The following is an 18823-nucleotide window of genomic DNA, read 5'->3' on the forward strand; positions in this document are numbered from 1 at the left end:
TCAAAAGAGATGCTAAAGATTTCCGATTTTAACTTTTTCGTGCCTCGTAAAACATATGCCATGGTCCTAAAAAATTCACATTTTCTACAAAAAATAAAGATAATAACTTATTTTTAGATTTATTTTAAAGCTGAAGGATTTACAAAAAAAGAACGTAGGAGCTTCAGCTTTTGATCTTGTCAAATATTCATAAAATGGAATAAAAGTAAAAAAATACATATATGTATTTTTTGCAGTAATTAAGATAGCGAGGTCTTTTTGAGTTTATCTTGAAGATTAACATAACATGTAACGAATTATATGAAAAAAATCGCCGATTTAAAATATTAGTTGTTTAAATAAGTACTTTTTATTAATTGAATTTAAAAATTACAATTTTAGATTTGTAATTAGCGATTCGAAAAGTTCCTAAAAGCGATGAGTTTCACTTAACTTCAACTTTAACATTTGGATCTACCATATTGGATTTACCACTTTGAATTTTGAAATTTTGATAGATTTATAATCAGTGATCATAAAAACCGTTAATAAGATGTAAATTAAGTGCTAATTGTCTCTATTAAAAAATCAAGCACGAATTAGTGAAAATTTATACATGTTTTTAAATTGTAGATTTACAATTAACGACTCCAAAAATTTTTATAGGATTATTACATTGGAATAATCGCTAAATGACACTTTATAAAAAATTATATTAAAAAATATAAAAAGAAAACTTAAAATATAAATTTTTTTATATATACTAACTGGTGTAATAATCCTACTAAAATTTAAAAAAATGTATGTAAAAACCATGTTCTACCACGTTCTTTTCTTTTAATCTGTTCGTAAGTCACAAAAAAGAATTTGACGCTACGTATGGTATATTTTAGTAGAAAATCTAGTCTTGTTTATAACATTATACAGACGTTACGTGTAGGGTTGTATGTAGAGAGAGATTTACATCGAACTTCACTCATTGTAAGCGGACTTGCCGCGAGAGTATATACACGATGGTGTATTATGATGTTGCATATTCCACGTAATCGCGGGAAGTTTAAGAAGGGGCGATATGGAAAGTTTGTCATTCTTTAAAATTCTGTCCTCACAGCCCTCTCTTATATACCGATCTCCGACTTGTTCCAGGGCAAAGACCTGCCGGCGAAGGACTTGTCGGGTACTTCCGATCCGTATGTACGTGTGACGCTGCTCCCGGACAAGAAACACCGACTCGAGACAAAAATCAAAAGGCGCACATTGAATCCGAGATGGAACGAGACGTTCTACTTCGAAGGTAAGCGGCACGCGTTGTTCGGCGACGATCCTCTTGGGGCTCGCTAAAGCACTTTCTTCCAGAAATAAATGCGCGGGGAAAGGTACGTGCAAAGCAATTTTGTTTCGCGGTGGGTATAAGACGGACGACGTTGTTGTATCTGATTGCGTTAAGCCGGTTTAAAGAAACCGCAGCGGACCGCGCGACTGAAAATAACAACACAAACCCGATACAATCTTCTATTTAAAATTAGATCTGCGAGATAAAAAATTGGAATACATGTAAATTTCCCTGTATAACAATTTTTCCTTCTTGGAAATGATGGAATTACGTCGAAATGTTGCTTTGAAATGTTAGCTTAACGCCAGCGTGATATTTTGTTGATACGGACAAATATCGCTTACAAATTGTAGAAGAAGAAAAAACGTTTATCGTGGCAGCAGAGTGAAATTAAATTTTATCGGTAAACAAAGTTATTGTGGTATAACGAGGCACGCGTATTTATGTGTCGACTTTTCTCCAGGTTTCCCCATACAGAAGCTGCAGAGCAGGGTATTACATCTACACGTCTTCGACTACGATCGATTCTCGAGGGACGACTCCATAGGGGAAATGTTTCTGCCGCTTTGCCAGGTAATTTGGCGAGACGTGCGTGCTCACAATTTGCGCGGTTCAATTATTACACGCTGTAGATGCGGTAGACGCGGATTAAGGAGATTCGTATGCTGAGGCGATAGGATTCGCGATACATGGAATTTGACATGGCGCACGTGTCGCGTTTTTCATCCTGCGTCTATTCAAATTCTTATCTCGTAATTATTTTACTTGTTATCGTAAAAATTATCATTTAAAAAATAAATTTATTATCATGGAATTTCTGTTACAAATAAATTGACAATTGTGTTAATTATTTAGAAAAAAACAATAGGCAAAAAATGATTCTAGCATGCAAGGCTCTTTAAATTTTTAACAATTATTAATTATATATTAACAAAATTTTTTAATAATGATTTTTCTTTAAAATAAAGTAAAATTGTAAATTGGATTATGAAAATTTGTAATAATATCCTAGAGTAATATGTTGTTAAATGCGCATTAAATTGCTTTTATAGAAATGGCGTTGTTAAATACATCATTCATATAACAATATTCGATTTGGATCGAATATATATATATGTATGTATGTATGTATGTATGTATGTATGTATGTATGTATGTATGTATATATACATATATATGCATATTTACATTCAAATAAAGAAACATTTTAAAACATTTTATATTGCATTATATTGCGTTTAAATATGAAACACTATAATAAAGGTCGTATTGTTATATGAATAATATATAATATTTAATAACCAAATCTTATAATAGTAATTTAATGCTTGTTTAACAATATATTATTCTAGAATATTATTACAAATATTACAAATGTGTATACATACATACATACACACATACACGCGTGTGCGTGTGTGTGTGTTTTAGAGAGATATGAGGAGAGTATCAAAAGTAGTCAATATGGTCAAGGCAAAAAAAAATGAAAACTTTATTAATAATACTGAGATTTTTACTAGAATTATGCTCTGTGTCCATTGTAAAAGTTAGTAATGTATAATTTTCTTCTACATAAAATTAATATATTAAAAGCACTGCTCGTATTATAACGTTATTTTCAGAAACTTTCAACCAAATTGTTAGTTAAAAAAACATACTTTTTTGTGCAGAATTTTAAGACAAACAATTTTTACCTTAAACATTTTTTTGTATCTATATCCGTTTACGATAAAATCAGTAAACACTTTTAAGGAACACTTTTTTAAGGAATAGTTTTATTTCTGAAAAAAAATAGTGATGAAAAGGTCGGATTTTTACGGTGGTCAAAAAATTATTGTAATTAATTTTAATCAAAATTCCACTGTTGTCAAAAAAACTATAGCTTTTTGTGTGTAATGTGCTTGGGCGATATTAAGAATGTAGCTATTTTAATTTATTATATCTTCGAAACTATCTCTAAGCTTAACTCAAAGTTTTTCTGAAATTAATATCTCTTCATACAGCATTGTTTGGTATGCAATTCGATTCAAATTTCGAGGGGTATAAAATGGATAAAATTTACTCTCATTGTTTAACTATGTTAAATACACTAAGAATTATGATAACAGAATCTCTGTTAATTATAATTTGTTTGTGAAGCTTATTAAACAATATAATTCTGTCTGAAATAGATCTAGATTTCTTTGAAAATAATTTCTTAAACTATATTGTATGATCGGTCGTATTTTTGACAATAGTTTTTATTTACGTATGCGAGGAAGTGATTTTTAATTTGTTAATTGTGTCAGGGGACAACATAATTCTAGCCTGATATCAATATTACCGAGCGGATTAATCCGCGCATACAATAACACCAAGGGACACGCGCGTGTGATAATTCTATCCTATGCACACATTCATTTCCCAAGAGCAATTCATGATACATGCCTGCGTTGCGAATCGGTGGTTGCGCGAATCTCATGCATCGCCGTCGCGCATAGTACCTAATATGTACATATATATAATTATATTATATATATATAACTATATAATAAATTAACAAGTTATTTTATTTTTAGCTGCGTGACGTTAAGAATGTTCATAAAATATATTTTTGTAATATTAATTGTGTATATAATATATATATATATATATTTGTAATTTAACATTACGCAGTTAAAAAATAAAACAATTTCTTAATTATAGTAATAAAATACGTGGTAAGTTGGAGTAAATAATTTTCTTTTCGTCCAAATGCAATTGTTTTGACAGTGGATTGAATTCCAAATGATCGATTCGTATTGCGCGAAGTGTGATATTCGTGCAATTTATTCGGCGCGTTTATGCTGTAAAAATTTCACATTTGTAATGTGCAACATATGATATCAATTAACTATTATGTTCGCACGTGATCACTCCGAATAGAATACTAATTATCTTGCGTTCGCCGTATCCTCTAATAAGAGACAAACGTGACGGAGGTATTAATGATGGCAAATGCTCTCCCCTCGCGTTTCAAAGAGAAAGTAAATTTTAATAAAAATATCCAGGAAATGAGAGAGAAGGACGAAGAGGGATACACATGTAGGAGAACTTTTCGTTTCTGTTTTGATTTCATTATTTCTGAATATGCTCGTGATATATATCGCCGGCTTCACTGTGAAATTAATAATAAAAATTAGTTAAAGCTTGTTAATACACACACACACACACACACACACACACACACACACACACACACACACACACACACACACACACACAAAGATAAACTCTCTTCCTGCCCTGTTAACATTTTGGAATTTGGTTCTCGTTAATTAGTTTGACAATTGTTATGAAACTTGAATTATCAACAATATCGCGTGGGTTTGTTTACCATAGGTCGATCTATCCGAGAAACCATCGTTTTGGAAGGCACTTAAGCCGCCGGCTAAAGATAAATGTGGAGAACTCTTGTGCTCGCTGTGCTATCATCCGAGTAATTCCATATTGACGTTGACTCTCTTGAAGGCGAGGAATCTCAAAGCTAAGGATATCAATGGAAAATCAGGTAACGTTACGTTTATGTATTCACCGATATGGTAAACCACGATACTTGATAAATGGTTTTAAAAAATTATATTATTATACAGTATATATTACAATACAGTTAAAAAAATGAAGATGTATTTTATGCTGCGCATAATACTGCGCATACGAGCAGTAATATTCTTTTTCGAATTAAATCACATTGAACCACACTGCGTAAACACATGCACAACGGTGCATTTTATTATAACGTTCTATAATCAAGAAAGAATGAGAAACTGGAGACGGATAATTAAACATTTATTTCAGATCCGTACGTTAAAGTGTGGCTACAGTTCGGCGACAAAAGAATCGAGAAACGCAAGACTCCTATTTTTAAATGCACCTTAAATCCAGTATTTAACGAGGTATTCTCCTTTAATGTACCTTGGGAGAAGATCAGGGAATGCTCTTTGGATGTAATGGTGATGGATTTCGACAACATTGGACGAAACGAACTGATCGGTCGGATTCAGCTCGCAGGTATTTTAAACTCTTTTCCGATAACGCATTTAAATATAAAAATTTATATCAAGTTCTATCGATATATTTATATTTAAATTGATGGTTTATCACGTTAAAATTAAAAAATGTCTTAATTACAATTGATGGAGGCAGTTAAACTGAATTTAGTTTCAGAATATCGAAACCTTTTCGTTTCTATTTTGAATGTCGTTATTTCTGAATGTAATTAGCAAATATGTATTTGAAAATAGATTGAAAGTTAAACTAATAATATACATAAAAATAATATTATGTATTGAATCTTCCTCAAAATTACTATATTAATCTTTTAAAAGAGATTGTCAAGTTAATCGAGTAACACATTCTGCATAGCTATTTAGATATATCACATGTTTGCGATATATTGGGATTAACCCGAACTGTCCAGAATTTCAATAGCTATTCGGCAATATTTTGTATGACACATTAATACTCGAATTCCAAGTCTTTTGTGAGCTAAAGTACCCAACGTTCCCGCGCGTAATTAAGTAACCAGTGTAAAACCGGTCACATGAAAAACGAGACAGAAATAGACAGAATAACAGGTTGAAATTGGAGTCCCCGTGAACAACAGTGTACCGACGAAAGTTCCTTTTCAGGAAAAAATGGAAGTGGCGCGAGCGAAACGAAACATTGGCAGGACATGATCACAAAGCCGAGGCAGACCATCGTGCAGTGGCATCGCTTGAAGCCCGAATAAAGGGACACACGCTCATCTTGATCGACGACAAATGATATTCTGTCGGGCCCCCTCCTCCCTCCCACTCCCCCCCTCCCGGGGGTGGCGCGTCAAAGTTACGTTAACGAGACAACTCTCTTTTTTTCCTTCTCTTTCGCTCGACATCCTCCACCCGCAACCGATCTCGACGAGAGAGAAAGAGAGTATATCCGTACTCTTCGACGACTGTACAATATAACACTTAGCGACGCTGGTCGTCGGGGAACAGTGTGCCGACTACACACGTGTTCAACCACTGCGATTAGGAATCCGAGGCGGATTATCAGTCTCTCGCTGTCGTCGCACGCAACTGACGAGCAACGGCCGGCGAAAACGAATCGTCGTTGTCGTTGGTACGACGGCGAGGACCTTCAGTCTCAATTGTCAGGTTGCGTTTCGGGCGAGAGGAGGGAACAGCCAACTCGGCAAGAATCGGTCAGCTACACCGGGCATCGGGCACCGAGTTTCTCTTTACCTTCTCATCCTCTTCTTTCTCCTCCTTCCCTGCCCTTCCCGACCTTCTTGTCCGCGTCCGCCTCATTGCCGCCTGGCGCGGCGTTTGACGAAAATGTAATCGCGGGTAAAGTCGGTTGTCCTCACTTCAGGACCGAGCGAGTACACCTGGCGCGTCCACCTTCAAGCGACATCCTAAGGACGTTCGGAGGACGTTCTAAGAACGTTTGTACGTTCCTTGAGGACGCTCCCGGGATGTCCCCTCGGATGAAGAGCACTGCGTAGGCAATTACTCGCTTGAGGTCTCGTGCAAACATCCGCGACGGACGTTTAACGTCTTCAGTCGCGTTTAAACGTAGGGACAACTTCCGTGTGATCGTTTGAGCGATCCACACACGCTCGGAACTGACGACATTAGAGCCGAAGGGGCAAGCAGACGGACGAGTTATACGCGTTGTTGTTGCGTTCTTCCGCGAGGGAAGAACGATATTTTTACGGATTGTTCGCGTTATATTACGGTAACACGACACACTTGTTGAAACTCGTGGATCGAAGATTCACCGCGTGCGGCACGAAATTTCGCTATATAGCGACGATTCGAGAGATTGGGAAAAGCGATAAAACGATCGGCATGTTACGTATTGCTCTTCTCTTTACTTGCCTCTCCCTCGACTGTTTAACTGGCGGGAATTGTTCCGCGTCAGGAGGATGGAACCTGGACTACAAAAGCCGACGAGCTTTCTTAAACAATGAATACTACTTCAACGCAATGGCGTCGTTATAAATTTGCATTTTAAGGCGTTTGTATTTCTATTAAACGTTATTATTATGCATTAAGATGTATTGCGTGATCAGGATGTATCGATATCGCGAGACTTATCGTTTATATAATCGAATTCATCGTTATAGGAGTTAAAAGTCCCGTACAAGAGAGACATATTGCAACAACTGACAAGCGAACACGCACGTCTGCTTTGTTTGAATATAATTAGCTTGCATTTTTGCATCCTTAAATTTGTACCTACGAAAAAGTTTCTGAAAGCGTGCACCTTTTTTCCTCTTGAATTACAATTTTTTATTGACACGTTTTTTTAGGTACGACTGTTTAAAAAAAGTTACAGCTAAGGATAAATAAATTAAAGGAAAAGAAATAAATAAAAGAGTTTTCTAAACTTTGTTCTTTTAGACACAAAAGAAAAAATAATCATAAAGCGATCTTAATTTGATAATATGGATTTTACAAAATTTTGAAATTGAAATGCTCATCATTAGCTTGTATAAAACTTTACGCAAATTTTCAGTCCTTTCTGCGCTACGTTAAACAAATACAAATTCTGAGGCTTTAGCTTTGACATTTTCATATAAGCTTTCATATAGCTTTTAAAGGATTTGAATGCTATTTGGAATTCTGTAAATCCGGATATTATTTTCACTTATTTAAAAGTAAAATTACATTTTATGTTTTAACGTAAACATTGGTTCAGACGTTTAAAAGGTTCCACATACATCGATGTAATATTTTATTACTTTTTTCAAAGTTTTGAAGAATTTAAAGAACTATCCATCTTTTAATTGTAATTATTTTAAAATAATTTTTAAATTGCCTGTTAGCTGAATAAATGTGGTGTAGGTTCGCTGTGGTCGTACCTGAAAAGATGTCAGAGATAAAGTAGCCTTTGCAATCGCATCGAGACCTACATCCAATGTGGCTTTTAGGATTACTTTGCTAACAAAGTTTTGAAACTGTACGCAACCTCATCGGAACAACCCTGCCTATAGTTGTGTACAGGCGATCACTTTTAGAGGCAATCCGATTTTAGTGGATTTTAGGAGAGTTAACTTTGGCTGCAAATTACTTTGGCTCTACATGCGACATGTTTTTCTTTTGCCATTTTCTCCGGAGATACGTGCGAAGACTAGTTTTGACGTCTACGTACAATTGTTAAAGTACCGAGTTCTCATAGAAAAACTCGGATGCTGGCAAAAAAAGAGTACAGGATACTACAGTAGTTTCCAACGTTGATGTTTGTGATGTAGGATGCTTTGAGACTGCGAACAAACGGGCAAACTAATAATTAATAAATCTGTTATCTTACCAGAGCGCGCCCCTTCCAACAGGGAGGAAGCACTTCGAGATAGTTCGTAGGAGGCAAGCGATACCCACGTAGGGATGGGCATTAATAAGTTCAGCCGATTATCACGGATAATCGGTCACGTTAGTCACAAAGTATACTCAAAACACGCGAAAATTTAACAGGCGTTCAAAAAAAAGGATCTAACTTAAATTAAAAAAAAAATTAAAACAAAATTACGATAAGATCAAGATGACATCAAGTATTATAGAAAAGTTATTTTATGAAAAATTATTATAATCTCATTTGATATTTTTTTCGTTGACGATAATTTTTTCAATAAATTCTTGATAAATATGAAATGGCTTTAAAGTAATTTTTTGAAAATTATTACACAAAATTATTAGTCAAAAGTGTATTGAGTGAGATTATTATAATTTCTTTTAAAATTACTGCTACTTGATCTTATTATGATTTTATGTTTTGTCTGGGAAATACTCGAAAGTTAAGTAAATGAAAACGATAATTAAAGGTTCATAGTTCTCGCGCAATTATTTTATATTCACGAATTGCAACTGAAACAGTAGTTGAGCAGCAATTGAACATACGTTTGATATGTAGATACCGCTAAGTTCATTCAACGAATTAACTTTGATCACTTCTGAGTTGCTATTCAACTATTGATTCTGCGGTAATTCATTCAGTACGTTTGGAGGAGTTTGAGGAATTATTTTTGCGCAACATCAGTAAATCCGATTTTTTAACGCGTAACACGGATTAATTCAGAATAATAATTTGTCAGCGATCAGTCAGCTGTTTGCGGAGAAGAAATCAGTAAGAAATTAATTTGCCGACACGATCGATCAGTTTTGCCCGTCCCTACCTTCCTTCCTTGTTAGTTACGCTTTTGGCTAGCGTTGCTCGCGATTACCCCCGGGTAAAAACTCACACGAATCTCCCGTTCGCGCGACTCCCGACTCATTATTAAAAAGCCCGATTAAGGGAGAAATATTTTTGACGGCACTTTTGTATTGATAAATCAGGGCGATTCCTTGGAAGTATTCACGCGCCGAAGCGCGATCGGTGTACCTCACACACACGCATACACACACACACACACGCGCACGCGCGCGCGCGCACACACACACACACACACACACACACACACACACACATTGGGGGGGAAAAAGAAAATAATGTTACGTTATACCTGATAGTCTGCTGTTGTTAACAATAATATAGAAACATGAGTCAAATTCACGCGCGAATTTGCTCTGTACACTCGGAGAGTGTGCACCGTTAATGTAAAAAAGAAAAAAAAGAAAAAAGAAAAAAGGACGTACGATCCATGTTGTGTTTAAATCCACTTTTAGCATTGAACGTTGCTCGTGCATCCGGGAAGCTTGTTGCGGAGGAAAATATCCGTCGTTAGCGCAGCTAGAGGATAGTTACCTGAGCGAAATTACTGCTCGTTGGGGTGATAATAGCGAGAATTCGACTAGCTTTCTTTGGAAAGGGACGGATGTACGGCGACTTGCGATCTTGGCGCCAAAGTTATAGTTTTCGGACTTTTGCCGAATAGTACGCCATGGAAGGGATGAAGAAATAAATGCAAGAATTAGTGAATGTGGTCAGTGATCCTTTAATATGATTGGTTCTTGCCCTTGGTTCTCCATCCCTTCCATGGCACTATCCGTGCAGTAATACCGATTTTAACTCTTACCTGGTACTATGGGACCTATCAGACCCTTTACAGACCCTTTTTACACACTTAAAATCAAATTTTAATTAAAGTATTTATTTTGTCTCAAAGTGAGATGTTTGAAAGGCATTATGTAATTTTTTTCAAGTTACTAATGTCAATATCTTTTTTGTGGCAAGCATTTTTGTCGTTGGGGTTTCACAGACCCCAGTGCACCGGTTATGAAATTTCACTGAAGGATACGATAAGGGTAAGGGTTAAGGTCAGAACCAGATTGGAATTGGGGGGGGAATGACGCACACGTTGACGCGCATGTAAAAATGTGGACTTGCGAACGCAAACGTGCGTTGCCGATGTATGCGTTATCCCCTCTACTTGACTCCCGTTTAATTCTGATTTTGAAATTGACATTACACCTGGCGTGCGACGCGTTTGTACCTTTTTCGATTGCATCCGCCCTTTCGGTTTCCTTTACTTTCTGCGAGTTCCGATCGCGCGACGACGACGACTCTCAGGCTAACGCTGACCTCTTACAGAACTGTAGCATAGTGCCGGCGAATGAGATTGACCGTGCTGTCAACAGTGCTCTTAATACTCGAAATAAGTAATGTTGAAGTTAATCTAATGCTAAAAGTTTTCGTAAGGGTTGCTCGCACATTAATTCGCAAATTCGTGCATTGTATACATATCGCAACAGACGTAAGCGCAACGAAAGCTTTTCCTCGAGTGGTTTCCCGTGCACGAGTGACGCTTTAGTGACATTCCCTCGCGTATGCACGATCGCCGGGATTCCGCGGATAGCAGGATATTGCGTGATTACGGTTGAGAACCGAACAGCACGGTTTTTTTCTTATGTGTACATTTGGCGTGATGAGAAAAAGTGTGTGTGAGAGAGAGAGAGAGAGAGAGAGAAGTATCTTTACCAAAGAGTTTACCTACTTGCCCTCTCCCATTTCATCCCCCATTTCCCGCACCTTCCTTTTGCAATCGCGACAGATATATCCCGGAAATATTTTTACATTTTAAGCGTTACATCTGTGGATCGAAGGTGTTGCCGATTTTTCGTAATTACAATAGTCTTCTACCGCGCACGCGGAAGAGAGGGGATACCGTAGAGATTAGCGAAACACGGAGCGAGTATAAAATAGTTTATTATATATATATATATATGTGTATATATATATATATATATATATATATATATATATATATATATATATACATACATATACATGTATATGTACACGCAACATTGTGAGTAACTGGTTATATTGGTATATTATTATGCGGAAATATCGAGTAGCACAATTAGACTAATATTTGTATGTCGTAGCCTGTATACATTGTATATAAGGTACAGAGTGTTTCCCGGTTTACGTATCACGTTAAAATGATGGTATATAAGCATGGATACTTCGAAGTTCGTTACCGTGAGAATTTAGCAAAGTGCCCCCCTCCCCCTCCCTTTGACTGTTAAATACCGTCAAAGTAAGTAGGATCGTTTCTAGCGTTTCCACGTGTTACAGGGTGTTTAAAAAAGCGTAAAAGCGATACGATCCTCTTTCTCTCATTCGCCCTTGAGTTTGGTACATGTACTTCGAAGTTGTTGTTCTCATCGTAGCTTTCGTCATATTTGAGATAGATTGTTCATAGTCGATTCGCTAATTCAATGGCGGAATGTATCAACTAGCCGTCGCATCTTTCATATTATCCGCTTCTTTTCGGATATGAATTATAATTTATCCGACTTTTTTATTTCATTGCAAGCATAACAAATATGATTAAGGAAGTACATACACATAGACGCTTAACTTTGGGAAATTTTTTAAATGAAAAAACGGAAAAAAATGGAAAAAAGTGTTTATTTAATTTCAAAGTTTATACTTTCTTTTATTTGGCATTTAAATTTTATTAAAAAATGATATATGAATATTGTCACTATTTATATTTTTCTAAAAGATTATTGTTGCCCTTATAGGATTCATTGAAAAATGGAGCAAACTCTGTAAAATTCTATTGCTTGACATAACTGTGTTCGAAATGTTGCTTCTTAACAAAATTGTACTTAGTCAGCGCTTATAAATTTCGTTCGCTTTTTGACTGTGACAAAAAGCTAGGCACAAAAAATGTATTAATACTAACAAAAAGATTTTATTTTTTATTAACTTTTAGTGTTTAGGAAAGGTGTACAAAGTAAGTTGATTGATCGTGCCGTGTTTATGCGTTTTAAAATATGATTACAATGAAATTTAACAGAAGAAACATGACTCTCATGTTTTTTTCCGTTTTTCTATACACAAAATTTGCAAAGTTAAGCCTCGTTTTGACCTGTTTAGGTGTGCACTTTTAATCAAAGCGCTTTTGTATTATTTGTCCCTGAAAAGAGCAACCTCCTGGCCTTTCTTGATTGATTATAATATATGAAAATATAACAAGGTGCCAAAAAAAAAAGAACACATGACATGTAACGTCACTTTTCAATTACGTTATGCATATACGTTTCAACAGAGGCAAAGGGACAATTACGCGATTCGATTAAGGGAATAAGATGTATCTGCATTTCGATCTTTTATATACGAAATCACTGATGTATAGAGTAGAATAACTATTTGCACGTAGTGAAACGACGACAATTCTGATGTATGTTCGACATTCTTCGAATAAATTTACATTTCCGCTTGAGTTTTTCTGCGCACTGCTCTCCGTTCAATTTCTCTTTTTCTACGGATGTATATTTTTTGTGATATAATACATTTGAAGTGCAAATAGATAAAAATTTGCTTAATATTTCTACACTGTTTTCAATATAATTTAATAAACTGCAGTTAGTCTGGCTTGATGATTAAATCCGGCCGTATTTTTAGGTTTTGCTCCGAGTAATTTGATTTAAAACAGAATTGATTTATTGGAAGTTGCATTTCTCGGTTAATCGGTTTCGTATTGACAAGTTATTCGCGTGACGGTTCCTCGCGTAAATGGAAAACATTTCGTCGCGTTAATTATTCTGAATGAACGTGGCTTTTGGAGAAAGTGTTTAATTTACTTACAAGTCGAGCGGTACAATCTTGAACGGAGGAAACGCTGCTAGACTCGTTTGAGACATCATTTGAGAAATCATCAAAATTTATTGACGCAAAAATGCCAGTTCTCTCTACATTCCTCAATTTGATATTTCACATTTCATTGTCCTTTTCAACATTTCGATAATCTATCATATATGTTTCCTTTTTCATCATCTGACCTTTCCATTACCATGATTTTAACGTTTGTTATAGACTGGGTTGAACGTATAATGTTTAAGTACTTAGTGTAAAGCGAAATGTCGTGTGTGTTAGACATACTAATCCGTATCGTGATACATATATGTCGAAGCGTAGTCATAGTATACAACATAGTTGACGATAAGTTGAAAGCATGATGGATAAACGTACGAGGCGATTGCGGCAGATATGCCAGAGAACGTTCGATGTTTGACCTTATGTTTGCGCAAGCTTGCAAAATATATTAATTCTAAGTACTTTAGGGCGACGGAGGCGGGAAGAAAAATCGGGAGTACCACTAGCGAATAGTGTATGCGATAGTATGAAGAGGAAAGTGACGTGGGCCTTATATCAAGGATTACCTCAATTGTAAGCAGCTTAAAAGAATGCAATTTCTTGCACGTGATGATGTCAAAACTGATGATTTCAAACGAAAAAAAATGTACCGTGAATCGTACTAGATACTAATAAAAGAGTCATTTTATCTTCCGATAGTGGTTCGCTGTTGCACGACATTCCTTTTGAAAGGTGTGCATATGTATATTAGGCTATCGAGACCAGTAATCAAGAGACTTGTCTTCAATTCTATGAACTCGGCCAATTTTTATATTTGCTTCGATTTTATTCGAATGCCATAGAAGAAGCAAAAACATGAGATTGTTAAAAAACAAATTTTTGTTCTTTGAATCTTTCCTTCTTAGTAACACTTAAGAAAGTAACACTTATTACGTACCACGTTTTTTAAAATTTTTGGCATTTTTAACTTAAGTAAATTGCAAAGAATATGATTTATATAATTGATATGAAAACTTGGCGAAAGAACATAGTTCTTTTTGTGTCTTTCGAAATTTTATTTGCGAGATTTGTTTTTCGAATAATATCGGAGCAAAATAAGAGTGGCAATGCATTAAAATTTGAATATTGTTTAATTTTATTTTAAACAAATTTGCCGCAAACTTGCAAACAAAATTTAATTTTTATTGCAAAATGCACTGTTAAAAAAGTTCAGGGAACCAAAATTGTTAAATGTTGTTTGATAAAAGATACACCCTTAAAAAATGATAATGCCTAAATAAAACGGCTACGTAGTCATTCAGAGTGATGCTGTAAGAAAGTGCTTATCCACATTAATTTTACCTTGACTTACTTTAACTAAACTTATTAGAGCACTTTTATTGATTTTCTTTGTAAATATTCTTTGTAAATGCTTTGTGTGTTTAATTTTAAATGTGAAATATTTTTAATTATTTATAATTTATATATTAATTGTAGTTTTTCAATTTTGTTAAAGCATCTCCTTTATACAAATAAAAATGTGAATCATAAATGCTAAATAAAGCATAGTGTAAATTGAGTTTGTTCGAGTTAGGTTCTAGTAAACAATAATTTACTTTTTTATTCGACAATTTATTATTCGTTTTTTGGTAAAGGTACCGGAATAAATTAAATTTAAATGTTCTCAGTATCTCTACTCGCATTTTGAAATATTATTAACTAAAAAGTAAAAATAAAATTTTTTTGATCTTAAGAATTAGTCTGAAGCTGCATATATTTTTTGTTATTATTCTCTCAAGACAGCAACGATCGAATCTTATATATGTATAGTATATTATGTTACTTTAAGAAATATGTGGATTAGCACTACTTATCTGTGACATTTTTTATTTCTCACCAAATGGCACGCTTTGCGACAGTGAACCAACAACATATCTCTGCATACGTGTATGTACATATATATATCGTAAGTGTTAAGTCAATGCACAATTATGTAGGCACATCAGCGAGCGCCGATGGATGCAATCAATTTTTCGTGTATGGATCATAAGCTTATCGAAATGTCAGGAAAGTGGTTTTAGCACGATCAGTCTGGAGATTCGATATTGTAATTAATAGCTTCCGATCCGTCTGTGTTGCTTAAGAAAAAAAAAAACGCGTGATACGAATAGCGAGAGCGCTGCAGAGGAAAAACGAACACAAATGAATTGTTCAATGAAAAGAGAGAACTGATATAAAGATTCTATTCTTGAAATCCGAGTCGCGTTTTGTGTACATCCTCCTGAGACCTGACGCTACATTTTTAGTGACATGCATGTTAATATTATTTCGATATTAGAGTTCAGGATCCCAAGAAGTAGTGTGATGATTTATTAGCATATTTGTAAGTTTTAGCTTAATTATTTTTATAGCATATAATAAGCATTATACTTTTTTTATGACAGTTACGCCAAAATGCATGTATCATCCCAATATACCACGTACGTTATATGGTGTAAATATAAATATTTGAGCAACAAAAGTTTAATTATTACATATACATTTTTTAGGTGTACTTCATCACATATTATTATGTATTTTTACCCATTGACGAGAAAGAAAAAGAAAGAGAGAGAGAAAGAGAAAGAAAAGATAAATAGAAAGACAGAGTGAATAAAAATAATACCTAATACTTGTAAATTTCATAATTTCTAACGTATCAATTGCAAAAGTTACGTTTAGATACATTTACCTGTCACTCTTGTTGCTAAGAAAAATGTAGCAATTTCTTAATGCAAATCATTTAAATTTTTATACAACCGAATCGTAGGAAATAAATTATCTGTCTTAACCATGCAAAGAAAAAATGTGATATACAAGGTACATTGAGTCTCGGGAGGATATTTTAAACCCGAATTTGTTTTACGACTGAATACATAAACTATTTTGGCTGTTTTTTTTCTCCTTATTGCTACTTAAAACTGCGCGTAACGTGTCAGCGTGATAATATGATTACTAAAAGTAACTTGAACACACGATACTAAGAAACAAATTGTATATCCCTACAATAAAGTCCTAAGCCTTTACCTGTATATAGTACATGTTCTTTCAATTGCTTATTTTCTGCACGACTAACTACTCTGTTTAAAAGATCCAACAGAATTAAATAAGAAAAAAGTTTATATAATTCTATCGTGTTTTTGATAGCAAATATCAGGTTTTTATCTTTTTATGTTATTTAGTATATAATTTACTAATCATCATTAATTAATATCTATCTGATCGTGTTTCTGATTTGGGACACCACTGTTTTTGAACTACATATTTTAAACAATATCTAGAATAATAATTTTTTTAAATATGAATACAAATTAAAAAGTGTTTTCTATCAAATAGTTAATAGTATAGTAATTTTTATAATACTGTTTTATTTTTTTAATAGTTAATGTTTTTGCGTTAAAAAGGGCACTTGACAAAATGCGCCAAATTTGGAATCCGTGTGCGATCGAAGTATTAATGTTATATTTGTTTTATTTATACAGCTTACCTAAATTATGTAGTTCTAGACTGTATGTTATTCTATTAGGCTTTACTTAAGAGACATATTTTTTAACAGGTACACTTTTTTTTATGTACAACGTAACATTGAAGGTAAAGTTATCAGAAGTGAAGTGAAACTAGCCAACTCTGGTGATATAACTTATATGTTATTATCAGACTCTTTATTCTCACGAATAAATGTATCAATTCATATTTTTTGTTACTTTTTAATAATTCAAATTAGAACTCTTTGGAAATACACCGTCTGCGTTGTTCATATGCATAACATGTCATTAAAAGTTACGGTCACGGCCTAGTTACAATTACCATAGGTGAGACTACTAGACCTCTGATCTCATGGAAATATTTCCATTAACATACAAGTGTTTTTATGTTTAAAACTGCACTACTGAGGCAAATATAAATTAGAAAAAAAAATAGTTTTAGGAAACTACAAACATATAAAATAATATTATTATCAATTATATATTCATGTTGTTAAACTATTCAATTTGCAAGAGAAAATTGTGCAAATATAACTCTCGCTTTTGAATAATTTATTTTTGGCACATTTTATGTAGAAAAGAATATGAATGTATAATATAATGTATGCGTTTTTTATTTCTTTAACTGACTAAGAAAATTATGTTTTTATCGGTTTTCATACGATGCAATGTTTAATTTCCAATAAATAAGAGGGATTTCAATTTAGAAAACTGTTCTAAATTCGGTGCCTTTTTTTAATTAAATAACATAAGAACATACGTAAATAAAAATATTGCATTAACGTGTGATTATATGTAATATGTCAAAAATTAAGTTTTTATTTTAGTATATGCTTAAAGTGGCTTATTTTTCACAAAATATAGTTTTGTCTAAGATTGTGCTACTTACAATCAGCATAATATCAGCAAACTGGCAAAAACAGATGTTTATTTTTGGATATGTTATAAAAACATTAATTATTACAAAATAGTGAAACAATTTTATAAAAATTATTAGAGTATTTATAAATAGAAAACGTTTTGTAGTTTACATTTATGTTGTCAATATATTTTATTTTTACTTTTCGTTAAAGAAATATCATCTAAAAACAAAGTAATAAAGCAGACAGAGTACTTTTGGAGAATATATTCGTAAAGTTATAGAGTAAGATTTGAAGTATTTCTATACTTACAGCTTAGAGGACAGGTATGCGTCGTGCAAGTACATGAGTGCGCGGCGGAAGAGCGATTTATAAGGCTTTTTGTCGCTACACTGCTGTACTGGTGCAATAAGTTAGAATGGGAAAAAATATTTCTGTCTTATTCTAGCTTATTGCACCAGTGCAGCAGTGCAGCGACCAAGAACATGCCTATTTTCTGTCTCTTGGTGTTTCCAAAAAACAGTATTATTTTGCTTTTGAAGGAAAATTTTTTAAACAAGTTACTTAGTTATATACATATAAATCTTAAACGAGAGCCTTAGTTTCTACGGTCTTATTAAAATTCTTGATTTTTTAAAAGAAATTGTTGAAATTACCATTTTTATTGCCGCAAGTATTTTTAACGAAGGATACTTTATTACTTTAAAAATAATAGTTACTACAAATAAATAATATTGATTCACAATGCAAGATATTTACCAATAACTAGAACGCAGCGAGTTACGAAACAGCAACATCGCCGACAAAGCAGCACAAAAGAAGTTTAAAAGTCGAGAGTCAATAAATTCAAGAAAATAAGTTTCATGAGGAAACAGAAGGTATGGTACAGAATTAGTTAAGATGCTGTAAATTATCAATAAGTATTACTTTTTTATATATATATCTTAAACTTTAAAAACTTTCTCAAAATATTTTTTTTTAATTGGCGGAAAAAATAAAAAACCATTTGATTTCTTTGACTTTTTCCAAGGTTTTTAAATTATATTAATCATTTTAAATAAACTAAAAATATTTTAAAAATTAATTTAAATTTTTTA

The 18823-nt window shown here is 33.7% G+C and overlaps 1 protein-coding gene across 10 annotated transcripts in view; it reads left to right on the forward strand.

Moving 5' to 3' along the window:
- LOC105836540 (synaptotagmin-7) overlaps positions 1–9911 on the forward strand; it is a 198775-nt gene extending 188864 nt beyond the window's left edge. For 7 of the 10 annotated variants that reach the window (XM_036284853.1, XM_036284848.1, XM_036284849.1 and 4 more), the window contains 5 exons: positions 1126–1273; positions 1776–1885; positions 4673–4841; positions 5129–5341; positions 5962–9911. In XM_036284853.1, coding sequence (XP_036140746.1) covers positions 1126–1273; positions 1776–1885; positions 4673–4841; positions 5129–5341; positions 5962–6062 — 741 coding nt within the window. In that variant the 3' untranslated portion in view covers positions 6063–9911. The remainder of the gene's footprint in view (positions 1–1125; positions 1274–1775; positions 1886–4672; positions 4842–5128; positions 5342–5961) is intronic. The other 3 variants (XM_036284852.1, XM_036284851.1, XM_036284850.1) reach the window with 1 other exon arrangement.
- The last annotated feature ends 8912 nt before the right edge of the window (positions 9912–18823 follow it).

The sequence above is a fragment of the Monomorium pharaonis genome, chromosome 3 (genome assembly GCF_013373865.1).
Source record: "Monomorium pharaonis isolate MP-MQ-018 chromosome 3, ASM1337386v2, whole genome shotgun sequence".
Classification (NCBI taxonomy): domain Eukaryota; kingdom Metazoa; phylum Arthropoda; class Insecta; order Hymenoptera; family Formicidae; genus Monomorium; species Monomorium pharaonis.